This window comes from Tachysurus vachellii, chromosome 25 (assembly GCF_030014155.1).
Source record: "Tachysurus vachellii isolate PV-2020 chromosome 25, HZAU_Pvac_v1, whole genome shotgun sequence".
Taxonomy (NCBI): Eukaryota; Metazoa; Chordata; class Actinopteri; order Siluriformes; family Bagridae; genus Tachysurus; species Tachysurus vachellii.
The window spans coordinates 4,555,001-4,572,703 of NC_083484.1; the positions used below are offsets into that span (position 1 = coordinate 4,555,001).

Genomic DNA, 17,703 nt, shown 5'->3' on the forward strand with positions numbered 1-17,703 from the left:
CTGGTTTTCTGTGATTTTCTCTGCTACAAAATACCAGGTTTAAATATGTGGTCTGTTTTCTTTACAGTCAGCGTTACCACGTGTGTCTTATTTACACTAGATTTGAACTACTTTTTTCATTCATATTTTCTAAAAAAAAAAAAAAAAAAAAAGATTTAAGGGGAGGCTATGTAGGGACTGTCTACTGGGGGATTTTCATAGTGAGGCAACCCTGGTTATATAAACACATGTATTTTCTCCATCTAATGAAAAAAATTAGAATATTTTTGGTGCATTGTTATTACAGTTGACCCAAGAAGATATTACATATACAACCAGTTTAATAAATTTCACATTACTACATTTCACAACCTTTCTATTTTTTAGTGAGGACTTTACATGAGATGAATATTATTTCACCTCATTATTAAGCTTAAATTCTTAATAATTCTTTTAAAAATAATTCTTAAAAAAAAAAAAAAAAACTTTTTGATGACGCTTATTTCTACCCATCAGTCAGGTCTTTCATCATACAACATCTCCCAACCGTTGAGAGTGAAGACAATCACATGCTTCTTTTGAGACAAAAGCAATTGAATCCAGCTAATTGCATTTTTACAAACTGCTGCATCATGTGTAGGCAGTGCAAAGCCAGCTATCCGCCTCCTTTTACATACATGAGCTCGCAGAGGTCCTCGATTATCTCGAGTCGCTGTGATTGACAGGGGAGGAACCCAGAGCGCATGGTCAATTTAACAACCTTGGATTCCTCTCCACGGATGACTGGCCTTAAACTCCCTCATTTAAACTGCAATTTGGTAATATTTTAGTCAATTGTGCAGCCACATTAAGCTGTATTTTCTTTTGCATCTCCTCACATACTGTACCTCCTTGTAGCCCTCTGTGTCTTCCACTTTCCGTATCGTCTCCTAATGCTAAATAACAGAGTAGCTGAGCTTCATCAGCTTTAATCATTTTCAAAAAACCTTAAATGAGAGCTACAGTTCTTCTAGCCCTCAGTCCGGACAGCTATTAACAGATGCCAGACAGGAGAAAAGGCAGACGATTCTCCATCAGCACGTACATTCCAGCCGGATCAACCAGCCATAATTATCAATCAATGTTCCTCCATCCGTCACTGTTATTTTACCTCAGTCCCGGTATATCTGACTCTCTAATTTGTTTACAACCGATTTTTCCTTTCCTAAGACTGGAAAGAGCTTTTCCCTGACACTGGAGGTAAACTGAGATTTGTTTCATTCAAAGAAAATAAAATAATTTATAGTCGCTGCTTGTAAATAAATGTATCATGGTTGCTTTTCCCCTAATAAATAAAACAGCAGTCTCTGTGGGAATATATCATGTATTCTACTTAAGAAATCTTGTACTTTGGGATATTGTACATAACTACACTCTACATCCAGCCTGCATATAAATATGGAGACTTCTGATGTGTGGGTTTTTGACCAGAAAGAGGATAAGATTCAACATCTGGGAGATTATTAAAAATTAAGGACATCAAACCTGAGGCTATGTCCATTCCACTGAACAGCATATATCTAAAGCCTTAAAAGATGCTGAAAACATTTGATGCAGCACAAAGACAAGAGAAATGGGAGACTCAGCACGTATAAAGTATGCTCTGTCTGATTGCCTGTGCAATTATCTGAACTGCTAATCACATGGCAAGAACGCAGTGTACAAATTCATAAATGTACAGCAAGAGCTTCGCTTCAGTTAATATTCACATCAGTATGTGATTGAGAGAAGACTGAGGTGAATGGACAGGATGGTTCGAACTGACAGCTAACTCAAATAATCAATTTTTACAGCCATGATGAGCACAGCATCATGTCGGATAGCACAATACATTAAACCGTCAGGTGAGATGAGATAAAATAAGAGTCGATGTGTTTTATTAATCTCCTGTAGATGAAATTCGAGGTGACACAGTTGCACAAGTAAAAGGAGTAATTTCAAAGAAAAACCTAAAATAAATGAGTGTTTATGTACACACACACACACACATATATATATATATATATATATATATATATATATATATATATATATATATATATATATATATATATATATATATTATGTTATGAGTGTATGTGTGTTTGATGAGTGTACAGTATGTGTGTGAGTGTGCCTCAGTCAGTGGAGTAGGAGACACCACGTACAGTAGAATCTGATAGAATCCGGTATCACGAAAGAGCCCTCAGACGTCTTGAGGCACGTGGTTGGATGAATCTGCGGCTTAAACTTCTCCTAAAACAAACTCAGCACAGCACAGAGACGACGATAAGGACTGTTTGTGATAGCTTTTGGTTTCCTACTCATCCTCATTTCATTCTCTGTCTCAACACTGTCCAGTTCCATCTCACCACATTGCTGGCCTTCCTTACCAGCTTAGCCAGTTTGTTGGCAGCACCAGTCCCAATGCCACCTCCACATCCCCAGCACAAAACAGCAAATAATATAATGCTGGCATGCTACAGACTGGGAAAAGCTCCAAAACAGCCTAGACCACACATTAAAGGAGCTGAGACTCTGCAGAAAGAACATCTTGCTCTGTCCTTACCGAGAGGCAGCCTTGGTATTGTCTGGGAAGTCCAGATAGCTGGGGCAACAACAGCAGAAAACAAAACATAACAAAAAACCTTGCTCACTAAAACTAAAAAGTTTTCATTTATTATTATTATTATTATTATTATTATTATTATTATTATTATATTTATTTGTTTGTTTACTTACTTGCTTAATTAACTATTTACTTACTTACTTATTATGAATTTATTAAATAGTCTACTTTCCATTTTCACTCTATATGACCGCAAACGTTCAAAATAAATCGAGAGTCTATCTTCATCTCATATTATGATTGCTCGATTGGTGGTGAAAAATCAACGAGGCTCCTCCTTTCAGTTATCAATGAACCGGTAATGTGCCTTTAGATCACATCATTTATCACCAAGGACCTTTAATTGAAGGTTTTATCTTGATCGACTTCTGAAGCTGAAGGCTGGAAGGAGATTATGGAGCTCATGAAGCAGAAAGAAACACTACAGATTTTTGAGATACATGGATGTTTGATATGATCTGATGTTACTGATGAGGATAAAGGTTTAGATCCAAGAGGAAACCTGAATCAAGTTTTTCTGACCCATTGATCCGCTGACACCCATGACATCAACACATAGTTGTTATACAAAAATTCAGAAAGTAAATGACTCGATATTAAATGCAAATTTATTTCTAATCAGCAAGACAGAGGCTACACTGTCAAGGAAATATTCCCTGAGATGATCATAGAAGTAATCTTTAGAGGAACTCGAAAAGGAACCTCATCTGGGTGACACTGGATAGTGTGATTGTTATAAATTGGTTTTCACCCTCCTTCTTAATGCTATAATAATTACTAGACTAGACTGGACTAAACCAGTTATCTAAATACAGCCTGTCATTATTTATTTCCCGAATTCCCCTGGCACTTTGTTCATACAGACATTCATCCTGACAGACGCTATACTCCTCTGCTTCTTGTGTTCTTCACCAGATGCAGGCTTTAATTCTTTTTCGTTTCCTGTCAAGCTCACGCAATTGGGAGCTTCTTTCACTCGCTGTGCTGTCTCTTTACTTTCCCCCTGCTCAGACAGACAATCAGAAAAGTGTCAGCGACAGACAACAGATGGTCCAGATAACTTTCCGAACCTTGCTGATTTTCCTACCAACTGTTATTTCATACATCAGGTGAAAAACAAACAGTCGTTACTCCAGACATAATAGTTTGCCTGCAAGTATCAGGAGGATGTTGACAGTCTCAGAAGGCTTGTGGAAGATTTGTGTTCATGTCTCATTCAAGCTTGAGCAGCTTGTTGGGTTTAGAGGTTTATTTCCTTGCTTGACTTCACTTATATTTTCATCACTCGTGTCTCCACGTGGGCACGGGTCACTTGATGAAATAGGGGACGATTTACTTTAATCAAAACTTTAATCTTAGACCTAAAAATTAGAACTGACATGATGTTGAGGTTCACGTTCAAGAAATTGCTCTATTTTAACTTGTATTAAAGTCATTTTTATCAAATGTCTGACTTTATTTTATGATATTTCAAGGGTTTATTTTTGTTTCTTTGCTTGTTTTTTTAATTAATAAATTGTCATAAATATTTTTGAATCCACTCATAAATGGGATTTCTCACAAAACTAAGAACATTTGCAATACTATGCAACACAGAATACCCATGAATGGTAAATATAATTATTTAACTGTGGATTTAACTGTCAAGAAAATCCATTTAAAATGACCTGCTATAAGACTGAAATGTGTCTGCTTCCTGTTTTTTCTCTCTCTGTCAGGTTATTTCCTGCAGACCCAGGCGTCTCCGTCCCAGCGCTCGTTTCAGGGCTGCATGCAGCTCATCCAAGTGGACGATCACCTGGCTGACTTGGTGGCGTTGGAGCGGGGCATGCTGGGAGCTTTTGAGAATGTCAGTTTGGACATGTGTACCATCATAGACAGGTCTGAACATCAAATGAACCTTCATCCAGACCACTACACCTTGATATGTATTTGCTGGTTCGGTTAAAAATAAACAGAAAGTTGTGGAAAATCTGTAAACTACTGTAATTGCAGAGATGAAGTAAACTCTGTGATATTCGTGAGAGCTTGTAATTTGTAATTTCTCAGATTTGGGCCACAGTGTGACATCATCACAACACACGTGCATACAAAAGACTTTTTTCACCACCATAGCTTCAAACTAGCATGTAGCCAAAATATCAAATACAAATAGACTGTTTTATCCAATGGTGGCCAGGTTCTGGGATCTTCTAATAAAGATTTATCATACAAGTCTTAGCTACATGCTACACAATAACATATAGAATATATATTTACTAGCAAGTCAGACATTATTTTATTTCTTATAGGAATGGTTGTGTAAAAAAACAAAACTTTCAGCACAACATGTAAGAAAACATTAGAAGTAATTGACCATCTGGTCACGTCTCCTGCTCAGGAGCACAACATCAGAATGGTTTATTTAATTTAAGGAATATGAGCACCAGCTTTCTGTCATTATACTAATAGTGATCGATTTGCCACGCACTCACTGTCACAGAGCTTTAACTTGTGTTTATGTGCTGCAGTCCTTTCTCGCTCGTGCACCGGCATTGCAGCAGCATAAATTTAGCACACGGATAAACAAAGATGATCAACAATGTAAATCACCACTCATGAGCACCGTTACTCTGGAACAGGAAAAACACATGGTTGTGTGTTGATGAGGTCCAGGATGTGATTTAAGAGGCTTTTATAGGAAGTAAATAAAGCCTTTCTGTATTTTCTGTGGAATCAGTGCCACAGACAATACAAAATTTATACGTGATTTTAACACGATGCCGCTCCCTGTATCTGGGCCACTACACTATCTGTATGGGGCAGTGGTGGCTCGAGCGGTTAAGGCTCTGGGTTGTTGATTGGAAGGTTGAGGTTCAAGCCCCAGCATTGCCAAGCTGCCTCTGTTGGGCCCTTAAACAAGGCCCTTAAGCCTCATTGGTCCAGGGTGCTGTATCATGGCTGACCTTGTGCTCTGACCCCAACCTCCAATTAGGTATATTTATGACAATACTCTCCCCTCATAACTATTATTCTTCTGTCAGAATTGTCAGGATTTTCTTTAATAGACATGGTTTAATTTTGGATTGTTTTTTGTTTATTAATTTCTTACGTGCATGTATTTGTTTGTAGCCTAATTTAATCCACCATGACTAGGCTTTTACTAAGGATGAGTGAATGAATGATGTGTGAACAAATGAATGGCCTGAATTCAGATGCCCTGAGAAGTGAAACAAAACAAAAACAAAACAAATCTAAACAAACTGAGCAAAACTCAACAAATAGAGTAAAGCAAAACAAACTAAACAAAAAAACAGCCAAATGAGCAAAAAAATCGAATAAAACTGAGTAAATTAGAGTAAAGCAAAACAAAAAAACGTATTCTATTCATATCTGTAGTTGTATGTTTTCAGCATTATATCTTCAGCCCAAATAATAGCTTCACATTTAGTTAGATTGCATCATCCAGCTATCCACATTTTTTCAAACTGCGTCTCATGCTACATCACTGGATGACATAACACACTTGAAGGAAAGCGCTATCAACATCCTTCCACATAAATGAACTCACCAATACCCATGATTGGCTTTGCTGGTATCCTCAGAGGAGTGATAATAACGTTTGTGTACAGCTGATCATCGTAGCCATGTGTGGTTCTTCAACAGACTGTTTCCATAAAGTAGAAGAAGCTCAAAACCATATAAAAATGTCCTTGTATTTTGTAGCATTTCCCTTAACTGGAACTAATCCAAAACTGTTGAAGCACAACAATACTCCTGGGCACAAAGCTAAGTGTGATAGTCCACAATCATATGACCATATAGTGTATATTTTAGTCTGTGCTTCATGGATAAGAACTTCATTACTTGTTGTTTTACATGCATAATAAATGACAGCAATAGCACTTTTCTTGCTCGTCAGTTCAGCCCTCCTGTAAAACTCGACTCCTCTGCTAAGCAAGGAGTACGATGATAATGAAGCTCAAAATCTCATCATTTTTCAGGCAGATTAGAATAACACCACTCATGTCAGCTGAGAAGTGAACTCATTTTTGTGACTTGGAGAAAAAAACCTTCCAAACGTCAACATAATTGGTTTTGTGTTTTTCTTTTATACTAGCAAGTTTTGGGATAAGATCCGTCACAGGAATACAACGCCTCTTTTACAACTTCTTGCTTATTTTTGTAATTTTCCGACAGTTTTAAATTGTTTACTTGTATAAAATGCATGCATTGATCTCCTGATGTACCATAGGGGACCGTGAGTCATCCTACATAGCACTACTTTAACATCACAGTGTCTAAATTGTGTTGGAAAGTGTGAGTGTGAGTGTGTGTGTGTAGTCTTCCTAGCATGATTAGTTGACAGTACCTAAAACCAAACATTATCCTCCTTTTATTGTCCCTAATGGCTTCTTTATATAACTGTCACTTTCCATTATGCTAAGTGCAGGAGTAAATAGGCAAAGCCGACAAGACCAGCTCTCCGGGCCTGCATTCTCAACACCCACTGCAGTCAAGAAGAGAATAGAGATGAATATCTGCTTAGTGGCCAAGAACAGATTTGCTCTGGTGTGACGCTGCCAAACTTGATATGCCTGTACCTGAGCATAGCAGGGACACAACACAAAACAACATCCATAGCATCTGAAATGGTTCTTTATTGAGAGGTACAGTAGGTGTACAGTAGATCTTTGAAATCCTCTGGATCACAGGATCCTAACTCTGGTCTTGGAGTAGTCTGGTACGTTGAACCTGATGGTAAAAGCAGGGGAATGTCTGAACTGTGCAGGACAAGGGGTACTTGAGTGAGGTGCCTCTGTTCTGGTTTAAAGAATCTGCATTTATGAATTGCTGAGTTCTTGCCAGCTTTGCTTTTCTATGACGAGGATGATTTTAACACAAGTGCCAGCATGTACACTCTATCAGTGCCAGCCGTGAGGAATTCAGAGCAACCAAAGCATATTATCCATGTGTTATTCAGCTCAAACCATGTGTTATTCAGCCCTAGGCCGGCAAGGAAGTGATCGTCACCCTGGTTCCTCAGAGGATTTTTCCAATGGTTTTTGGATTACTTCAGAAAATAAGCTCTGCCCAACAATACAGTAGTTAATGATTTAAAGGTTGTTGGGTTTTTTTTCATATTCACATATGAATAAAACCTTTATGAATTTTGAAGCCTAAATACTAAGGATTGGCATATAACCAAACTACACCGCTGACAGTGCTATTTTTGTGGATTAATCTAGTGTATAAACACAACAAGGCTGTGGTAGTTTGTGAAGTGATTAACTGTTTACTGATGGAGACTTGAGCGCAAAACTGTTTATGGCAACAGCAGTCTTAAGCTACTCTATCGAATCTGTACGTATCAATTGCAGACCTACAGTAAGCCATTTTCATGGTTTGTAAGTGGTTCCGTCTGCAGTAATCTCGCATATCTTTAGGCTGCCCATGTGGGGCAACAGCGAGTGGTTTTCAAGTACTAAGCAGGAGTAGGGCATCAGGATGGATCAGACAGGTCTGAAGAGCAGAAGGGGGCAGGATCAATGATGTCTCAGGAAATGCTTGTGTGACTCAACAGAGAGAGAGAGAGAGAGAGAGAGAGAGAGAAATGTTGGCCTATTCCCACCCACTTTCTCTGAGACCCATGAAGTCAGTCCTCCACATATTTTTTGAAATGGTGCTCAAGTTGCATCACACTACGTATAAAACGCTCAAAGGAAAGCTCTATCTATGCATGAGTTCACCGATACCCATAAAATTGACATTAAAGATTTTGCACCACCCCTCTTTCTTTGAGTTCACGGCCTATCTTGACTCCCAGCCATGGATGGCTGTTGCATCACCTCCATTCGAACTCGTGATCTCCAGAGCCTCCATTGTTAATAAGGCATTAATTTCCCAACCCATCTGACATACACTTTTCAGTTGAACGTGTGAACGTGTGAGCCCTACTCCCCCCAACCTCCAAAAAAAAAAAAAAAAAAAAAAAAAAGGCATGAATTTCATTAGTGTAATGAGAATAGGAGTTTATTTGCAAAAATATATGCCTAGGTAGCTTTATTACCTCCTCCACACATCAACACCCAGACAGTTCGTTATCTCTCTCTTTCTCTCTCTTTACAGAAATGTTTTCAGCATGCAAATGTGTCTTTATTATAATGCCTCGGTGTCAAGGTGTTAGACTCGCTGTGTGTGTTGAGTGAACGTACCTCACATAAATCCCAAGGTTCCTCACAGAAATCCCAGCTGAATATACAGTATAGCACATGCAGAAAATGTGGCAGTACAAAAAAAAAGTCTAAGTCAGCTCCTATATTTAAAATTAAGGCTTAAGCATTAACTCAAAGAAGATTGGCCTTTAATTTGGGTTCACTCTGCTCTCTTAACTCGAAGAAAGGCCTCGGAAATCTGTTTCCACGTGTCACTGTATTTTCCTTCTGAGACTTGTAATTTAAAGCATCTTTGAAGATGACTAATTAAATTGAGGAGAAAAGCAGTAAAGCCTTTAATTGTTTTTAAACTTTAGTTCTTTAATTAGGACTTCACTCAGAAGGATTACGTTTGTGGTGATGTGAAAGCTGAAACATCTCTTTCTTTTCACTCTCTGATGCATGTATGATAATTATTCAGCTATTTTCTCTTCTTTTTCAAGGTTTTCAAGGAGCAAATGGAAATAGTAAGGTGGTTTTTTTATGAGTCACGAAAAGAGGAGATAAATTGACATGACTCATGAGTGACCTAGTAATTCAAATTCCAAATGCATTACAAATTTTAGAGAACACAAATGTAGGGCTTTATTCAGAGTCAGCAAATTAACTCTGAAATTTACAGTATTTATGCTGGAACTTTGTGTATTTCTAGTCGTGTTACCATCAAAGTCAATTTTCAGGGTCTGCCGTTTAGGTTATGATCATGTAGCTGACGCCTAAGCGATTTACAGATTTTATTTAAGTAGATGTCTCTTGGTGCATTTACCTTTAAATCTGTCAACAACTGCAGTGCTTGGTGAGTATCTGTGTTAGTATATAAAGCTAAATAAAAAAGCCCTCAGTGATTTTTCTACACAAAGATTAGTAAAAGCTACTCTTCTACCTGAAAGACCATTTGACACCACTTCAGTTGCAGTCTAAGCTTGGATCCTTCTTTACTTTCTCATTTTTATTTAGCTCTGGATCTAAGCTAACCGTTTTTATCAAAACCCTTCAGTTCCTGATCAATGGAAGCTAATTTGCCTCTGTTAGCCCGAGGCAGTTATGTTTGATGAGAGAGTAATTTAACCCACCGTTCTTCTAATGATCCTTTGTCATGTTTTTTTCAGATGTTTGCCTAATCTCTGTGAGCATGGAGGAAGGTGTACTCAAACCTGGGACAGTTTCAGCTGCTCATGTGACAGCACTGGATACACCGGAGCCACCTGTCACACATGTACATACACTTTCATTTGAAATATACTACATTTCCTTTACAATTCTTTCGAACTGTAGCGTACCGTTGTTACTTCAGAGGCTTAAATGACTTCCTGATGCAGACGAGAGATAATCAGTATAAGTGCTGGTCTACGCTGTTATTTAACAACTCTTGATTGACCTACATTGTAAAAATTGTAATTATGTTATTAGTGTTAGCAGTAGAATTATATACGGCAAATGTCTTGTTCATGTGTAACCTTCATTTACATAAATCAACGTGACACTGAGTCACTATAGCCGCGTTCACACTGCAAGTCTTAATGCTCAATTCGGATATTTTGCTCAGATCTGTTTTTTTTGTTTGGCTGTTCACATTACCTTTTAAAATGTAGCCTATATCAGATACCAGTGTGAACCGTTTGCTGTTTCGAACTGACCCGCATGCGCAAACAAACAAAAACAATGACGTCACACGCAGCACGCCGTTGCGCTAAAGTTAGCGAGGTTATGGAGGAAGTAAGCATTTTCGCTTTTCTTTCTAAATGTTTGTGTAATGGCAGCACAGAGACGCAGTGTTTTGAAAATTTTCAGATGTCAAGGGCAACTTTTGATTATTTGATCCATTTTGTAGGCGTAGTCACGTTTGTGTGCGTACTCGCCGGCGCGTAATTGTGACGAATGTCGATGTAGATCGACGTAAAAGTCGCATCAAAACCGCCTTGGTTGTTCACACTGCGGCCACATTGGAAAAAATCAGATTTGGGTCTGATTCAGGACCACATATGGAAGTGGTCTGAAACTGATTTGAAAAAATCAGATCTGGGCTAGATTTGAGTGTTCACACTACACCTGAAGAAGTCTTTTACCTGCAGTGTGAACGTGGCCTATATGATATCGATAAAAGAAGTGACGGAAGCAAAATGAGATTTAACTTGTTTGTCATGAACAATCAGCAAATGAGGAAAAAGAACAGCGGAAGTTTAAACATTATGCTTAAAACATAATTTAATGAAAAAAGCTGGATGATCATCATGACCAATATTGCATGTCTATCTATCTATCTATCCAAATTTTAACTATCTAGTGAATTTATCTAAATAGTCACGAGACACATTGAGAGGAAGCAGTTGCATGTGAGCTCTTAATTAATTAAAAACAAAACAAAATAAAAAACAAACAAAAACAGCATCACAAGAGAGACTAAATACAATAATAGGCTTATAACACCACAAAATTCAAAAACACAGAACGTAGCCTATACTTCTATGCACACAAGGGTTTAAATAGATACATGGATCAAGAACGAAAACAGCAAACAGATGAGCTTTATCATGAACCATGAAGGAAACAGGAAATGACATGACAAGGGCGGAGATGGGAAATTAATCAAAATAAAAACACACGACTACATAAACAATCAAGAAAAAAGTGAAACGGATATAGAATAGAATGAGTGCTGTCAAGGGGAGATATAAAACAAAATAAATAAATTACAACACTTATTAATTAGCTAGCTAAATGAACAAGCTAATTTACAGAAATTAACTAGCTAATTTAACTGAAACGTCTAGAAAATCGATGTCTTGTACCTAGCTAGCTAATTTAACTAAATAATTTGCAACACTTAATTAGCTAGCTAGTTTATCAAGTTAATTTGCAAAACTCAACTAGCTAATTTAACAAACTACAAAACATTTTTATCTAGCTAATTAACTAAATTACAGTACTTACAGCCGATATAGGAAAATAGGACTAGTGTTTCAAACTGAGGTGAAAATAGTTTTATTAAACAACATTATCAAGTTTCTGTATGTTTGCACATATTGTAACAATAAGAACAACAGAACCAAACAAATGAGTGAATCAATCAGTGAATGAATCTTTTTGGTGAACCAAATAAAAGCATATGAGTCACTCAAATGATGAATCATAAAATGTACCTTATATAATATAATAAGAAAAAGTAGATCAATTTGACTAGATTCCAGAGTCATCAATTGCTAAGATGCCTTTTCTGCAGACTATTATTGCATTGATAAGACTAAAAAAAAGAATAAAATAATTTTCTTAAAAATGACAAGTATAAAATACTTTCTACAATAAAAATTATAACATTATTCAAGAAATTAAACTTCTAACCAATCAGGTCTGAGCATTCAAAACACAGCCTTGCATTGCTGACAGACATGATTACTCCCTATTTAACAGGATATAAATAAAGAACTTATGTTCATCAGCGAGACAGTTCTTTATCCGTTATTTACAGAAATGTCATTTTGTCTCAATGCTGTTTTTCTTTTAAATAGTGCTCTGAAATCTACATTTACAAGCACAGCAACACAAAGCACTCGTTAGATCAGGAGGCCTCATATACTGTACATTTACTCATTTAGCTTTTCTTACGTTTGAGATGGCATGACCTTTGTAGCGCAGACTAGCGCAAAACCTTAGAGGTTTTTTTTAATCTATTGATTTCCTGTCTACATGAAACTCCATGTCTGCACATTACCACCTACGCTAAAGTTAAATCGTTTCACATTTCGTCTTTGTGATTCTGCACACTTACATCCACAGCGGGGGATCTATTATGTAACATATAACACATCTCATGAGCACTTAGATCTGCCTGGAATAAAGATTTTATTGTTTAGAAGAGATAATACATTTTAAAACCAATGAAATATCTGAAATTGTGTATTCATTTTTAATACTTTTCATCCCTCCTTTTCTTCTAGCTCTGTATGAACAGTCCTGCGAAGCTTATAAGCACCTGGGGAAATCTTCAGACTTCTACTGGATCGATCCTGATGGCAGCGGACCTCTAGGACCCTTCAGAGTCATTTGCAACATGACGGGTAATTTATGCACCAAAGCCCAAAACATCCACTGAATAAACACAGTGTGAATATTTGGAGTGTATATAATGTTTTTACTGTTATAACTGTGAGCAGGGTATGATGACAAATATAGGAGGATTTCTTCAAATGCTAAATACACTGGTTTGTGTCTTAGTGTCAAATGATGCATTTGTGATTAATAAGTACTAACAGAGTCTAATTTGTTGCTTTTGAGAAGTGATTAATGAATACCAGTTTGTAGTGCTCACTGGGAAATCCACTGTGGATTATTATTAGCTACGTGTTTAAACCAAATAGCACACTGCAGACAAAACAACAAACATTTTCACTTCTCGAGTCAAGCCAAACAGATGCTTAGACTAAACAATCCAGACTTGGAGCAATGGACAGGTGCAAATGTAATATTTACCTCTGGTATTTTCATGTTTCTCGAATGCGTCCACACTGACCGCTTGTGCTCATATTTAGGGTGTATTTGAAACATCAGTGCAATGCAAACTCTTGTAAGGGCCATGCTGTATTTCCAGAGGATAAGGTGTGGACGACGGTAGTGAACGACCTGCTGCCTCAGACAGCCGTATCAGGTTCGAGCAGAGACACACGCACTGTGCTGCAGCTGAACTACAGCGCCAACATGGAGCAGATCAGCGCAATTACAAATGTCGCCGAGCACTGCGAGCAACACGTCACCTACACCTGCCTCTCATCACGCCTATTCAGTACTCCAGGTATCGAGAGGAAGAGAGTGTGTGTGTCTCATCTATCTATCTATCTATCTATCTATCTATCTATCTATCTATCTATCTATCTATCTATCTATCTATCTATTTTTCTTTCTTTCTTTAACTGTCCAGAGTTGGTTTGCCTGGAACAAAGATATAACAAATTTAGTGAGCACTGTCCAGAGTCAAGCTGCAACTCTTTACAACCGTGGTGAACAGAAAAGCATCTCCAAGGCAGCTGGATTACAAATATAACAGAAGACCACATTACGTTCCACTCCTGTCAGCCAATAGCAGGATCTGATGCTACAGCAGGCTCAGTGTGCATCTCAATCTGCTTAGCTGTCAGGGTGTCAGCTATCATCTCAAACCTCTTAGCATTTTAAAGGGTGTTTTATTAAAAAAATCCTACAATGCACCACAAAACCAGCGAGGATCAATGCTCACTCACTATCTTCTTTTACGAAAAATTGATGTCATATTTTCTGAAGGCTTTCTTTAGCTTGAATAAAATGGTGGACGAACTCTCACCCAACTTTGTCTACAAATGTAAGTAGCTTGTTAGCTCAATGTTGTAGCTCTGAAATGAAAGCTATTTTTAACTGTATTTGACATACTGTATGTGGTTTGTTTGAGTCTAATGACTCTGAAGTGTTTATTGATTTTAAATCCACTTGCTAGACTACAATCTAATCAGACAAACCTGTTGCACATAAACAAACACACTAGAACTGCTCTCTAGTTCATATTATCCATAACATATCATTTTGGGAACGTTTTCTAAATATATACGCTGCTTGTCTTAGTTCTCACACTGCATCTCTGAAGCCAGAAGCAGAGTCTTTTCTGTCAACGTGGTTGTCTCCTGTGCTTCCTGGTGACCGTGACATCAGTTTTAATTACCAAAATCCCAAGAGACACAACAAATTTATCTTCAGCCTCCTAACATTAATGATGTACTTATTATTAAAGGTTGACGTATGTTCAAATGTTCAACAATACACGCTTGCTGTAGAGGTTGCGACCCAGATCATGCTAACAAGGTAGTTAATGCTCACACTATGCTAATTTCAAATAAAATGGCAGCCGTTACCCGTTAAAATTGTATATTTGCATTGATTCCACTCGGTTTTTAAAAGTGTCGCGTTAACAAGACATTTCTATGGTTATTTAAGTGCCAGATTGTGCCTTGGGCACAAAGTTAATGATCCAGCTTGGGGAGAAAAAAACAGGATTGACACTAAATCTTCAGTCTGAAATAAGCCTAGTGCATAGTTTTACTCATTACATTTAAGAGCCAAGCCTCTGAAATACAGTGCCTTGCATAAGTATTTGACTTCTTAACCCCTAAGCATTACAAAGTGGAACGTTTTAGTTTTTTTTTTTTTTTGAAAAAAAAAAGGTGGTCAAATTTTGTTCACATTATATGCAATAAGTCTATTTTTTTATTGTGACATAAAGGTAAATTAGACAAGACAAAAACCGACTCCTCGTCCCCAGCAGCCCAGCCCAAAAAACAAGAACTATTTGGCTGTAATAAGACCTGGGATATATTTCTATCAGCGTAGCATTTCTGCATCCTGATTTATTACATTTATTTTTTTTTTTTTTATTATTCCTCTGAGCAAAATTGCTTAAGACTGTTACATAAGCCACCACCCACAGGCATGTTACGTGACTCTGTATAGTCATGCGTCAAAAGTAACCTTTTAGTGGAACGAAAAGATTTGTGGAAAAAGTATAAATTTTTTTAAATTGTCATTTACCCATGTTTATTGGGTAAATGTTTGTGTTTAAATGAAGTGTTCATAATTACCATGTTATTCAGAAGTGGACATTGTATTAGTCTTAGTTGTTTGGACTCTGTACTTTGGAGTCTCGCTCTCTTGCTTTCATGTGATGAATACCCAGAAGGGCAGCAATGTTGATTGGGCTCTGTGGCTGCAGTTTGCCACATGTGCTCCAGATGGTCCTACACAACACAAAACTGCTTCATCAACAACAAAAGACACTTCTTTATCAGCATGGTCAGCTTTGTTGTTTGTGTGTGTGTGTGTGTGCTGAAACATCATTGACGGATGCTCACTTTGAATATAAAATGCCTGCCTTCATGCTTGTGCTGGTGTTTTGTTTTGTGTTTTTGTTTCTGTTTACTCAGACCAGCAATAGAGCGACAATTTCTCTTCTTGGACCTCTTGTATCGATTTGTGTCTAGCAATTATCATTTGCTTCTGAACTATTTTGCAAATCCTAGACATTCATGATTGATAGCCTCGTCCTGTCAAACATTTGTTTTGTGCTGTAATGGGAAAACAATCAATGATGTTATAAGGTGATGAAGTTAGCCCACCCAATGTGATTATTTCACTGTAACAAAGACACACCCAAGATGTTTCTTACCTTTTAAAACACTGCAACATTCCCAACAAAATTATTAAATTAAAATAAATTGGTTTCTGAGTTAATTAAAGAACACATCTTGTATTATCAGTTTATACACCGGAATTCGTTGAGGTTTACATTATTACTACATGAATTGATCACGTTTACTCTATCATCATTTCATCTAGACATTAGAAACCTGTTTAAGTTTAGTGTAAGCAATCATACGAAATCATGTGTTGTTAAGAAACGTTATGTTTTTATGTAAACTGTATGTAAAATCTAACTGACCACTTTTATTTTCGGTGTAGCTTTATTTTATGTTGTGGTTGTGTTAAACAAGTTATAGCTGAATTTAAATTCTGGAACTGTAGACTCCTTCAAAAATTCAATTTAATTTTATTTTTATAGCGCTTTTAACAATAGACATTGTCTCAGAGCAGATTTACAGAACATAAGATAAATACTACAAAAATAATATTATAAAAAGAGTTTAAGATTAATATTAGACTTATATTTAAATGTGTTATCCCCAAAGAGAAGCCTGAGGTGACTGTAGTGAGGAAAAACTCATTTAGATGGAAGAGGAAGAAACCTTGAGAGGAACCAGACTCAAAAGTGAACCACATCCTCATTTGGGTGACACCAGAGTGTGTGATTATAAATTATTATGTTTTATTATGAGTTTTATTATGAATAATGTCCTTTCTACAGTCAAATACAGTCTGACAATTGTGTATTAATTAGGAGGTTGTTGTCCTCAAAGACCACATGGAGTTAACATCTTCTCATTGAATGACTGAAATTTTAATAAAACAGAATCCAAGTGGAGCTTGTACATCTTTAAATGCCTCACGCACCCAGCACACGTCACCATATTAAAGATTATGGCTCCTTGTATATTTCTACTATATAGAAACAATAATGTATTAGAACATGCTCATGGATATAAGCCTGTAATTCGACTTATGTGCATTAACACACTGCTAATTAGCTCAAATGAACTCGTTTCATCTTATTTCTAAACACTGTTCTACAACCCGGATGATGTAATGAACCGTGTGTGAATCAGCACATTGTTAATCACTGCTTGGTAACATTTCATTAACGTAGAACACACAAAGCAGACAAAACTCAGCAGATGGAAATGTAATGTGGATTTTCTCTTCAAAACTGTATTCTGACCCAGCAGTGTTTGTACCACTGGAAAAACTGCTTGTACTGCAGCAGCTATTCTGTTCCACTAACACCATCAGGATTGTCTATAGTCTGCAGTTCGGTTTATAGTATTTATGCTCTGAGTATCTGTTGTGCTTGGGGATATTTTAATTGACAGTTTGTTTAGCTAAACTTTGTTTAGTTTGATCAGTATGGATGGCATTTCAGGTCGAGTGTTCCTGAAACATTATTTAAAAAAGTGAATGTCTCAGAAGATCAAAATGTCATTTGAAGGAGAGGTTTTCATCTTCAGCACATTTTGTTTTGTTGTTGTAAAAAACACAGAAAATATTTTTTGGAGTGCTTATGGATCAATCAATCAATAAATCAACCAATCAATCAACCAATCAGTCAATCAATCAATCAATAAATCAACCAATAAGTCAATTAATTAATAAATCAACCAATCAATCAACCAACCAATCAGTCAATCAGTTAGTTAATTAATCAACCAATCAATCAATTAGCCCCATGGTGAACCAAACCCCCTGCATGGGAAAATC

At 37.0% G+C, this 17,703-nt stretch overlaps 1 protein-coding gene across 1 annotated transcript in view; it reads left to right on the forward strand.

Moving 5' to 3' along the window:
- Window positions 1–17,703, forward strand: part of LOC132840416 (contactin-associated protein-like 2) — a 132,087-nt gene that overhangs the window by 68,056 nt on the left and 46,328 nt on the right. Inside the window, exons 10-13 of the mRNA XM_060862050.1 lie at window positions 4,359–4,507; window positions 9,930–10,036; window positions 12,756–12,875; window positions 13,406–13,606. Coding sequence (XP_060718033.1) covers window positions 4,359–4,507; window positions 9,930–10,036; window positions 12,756–12,875; window positions 13,406–13,606 — 577 coding nt within the window. The remainder of the gene's footprint in view (window positions 1–4,358; window positions 4,508–9,929; window positions 10,037–12,755; window positions 12,876–13,405; window positions 13,607–17,703) is intronic.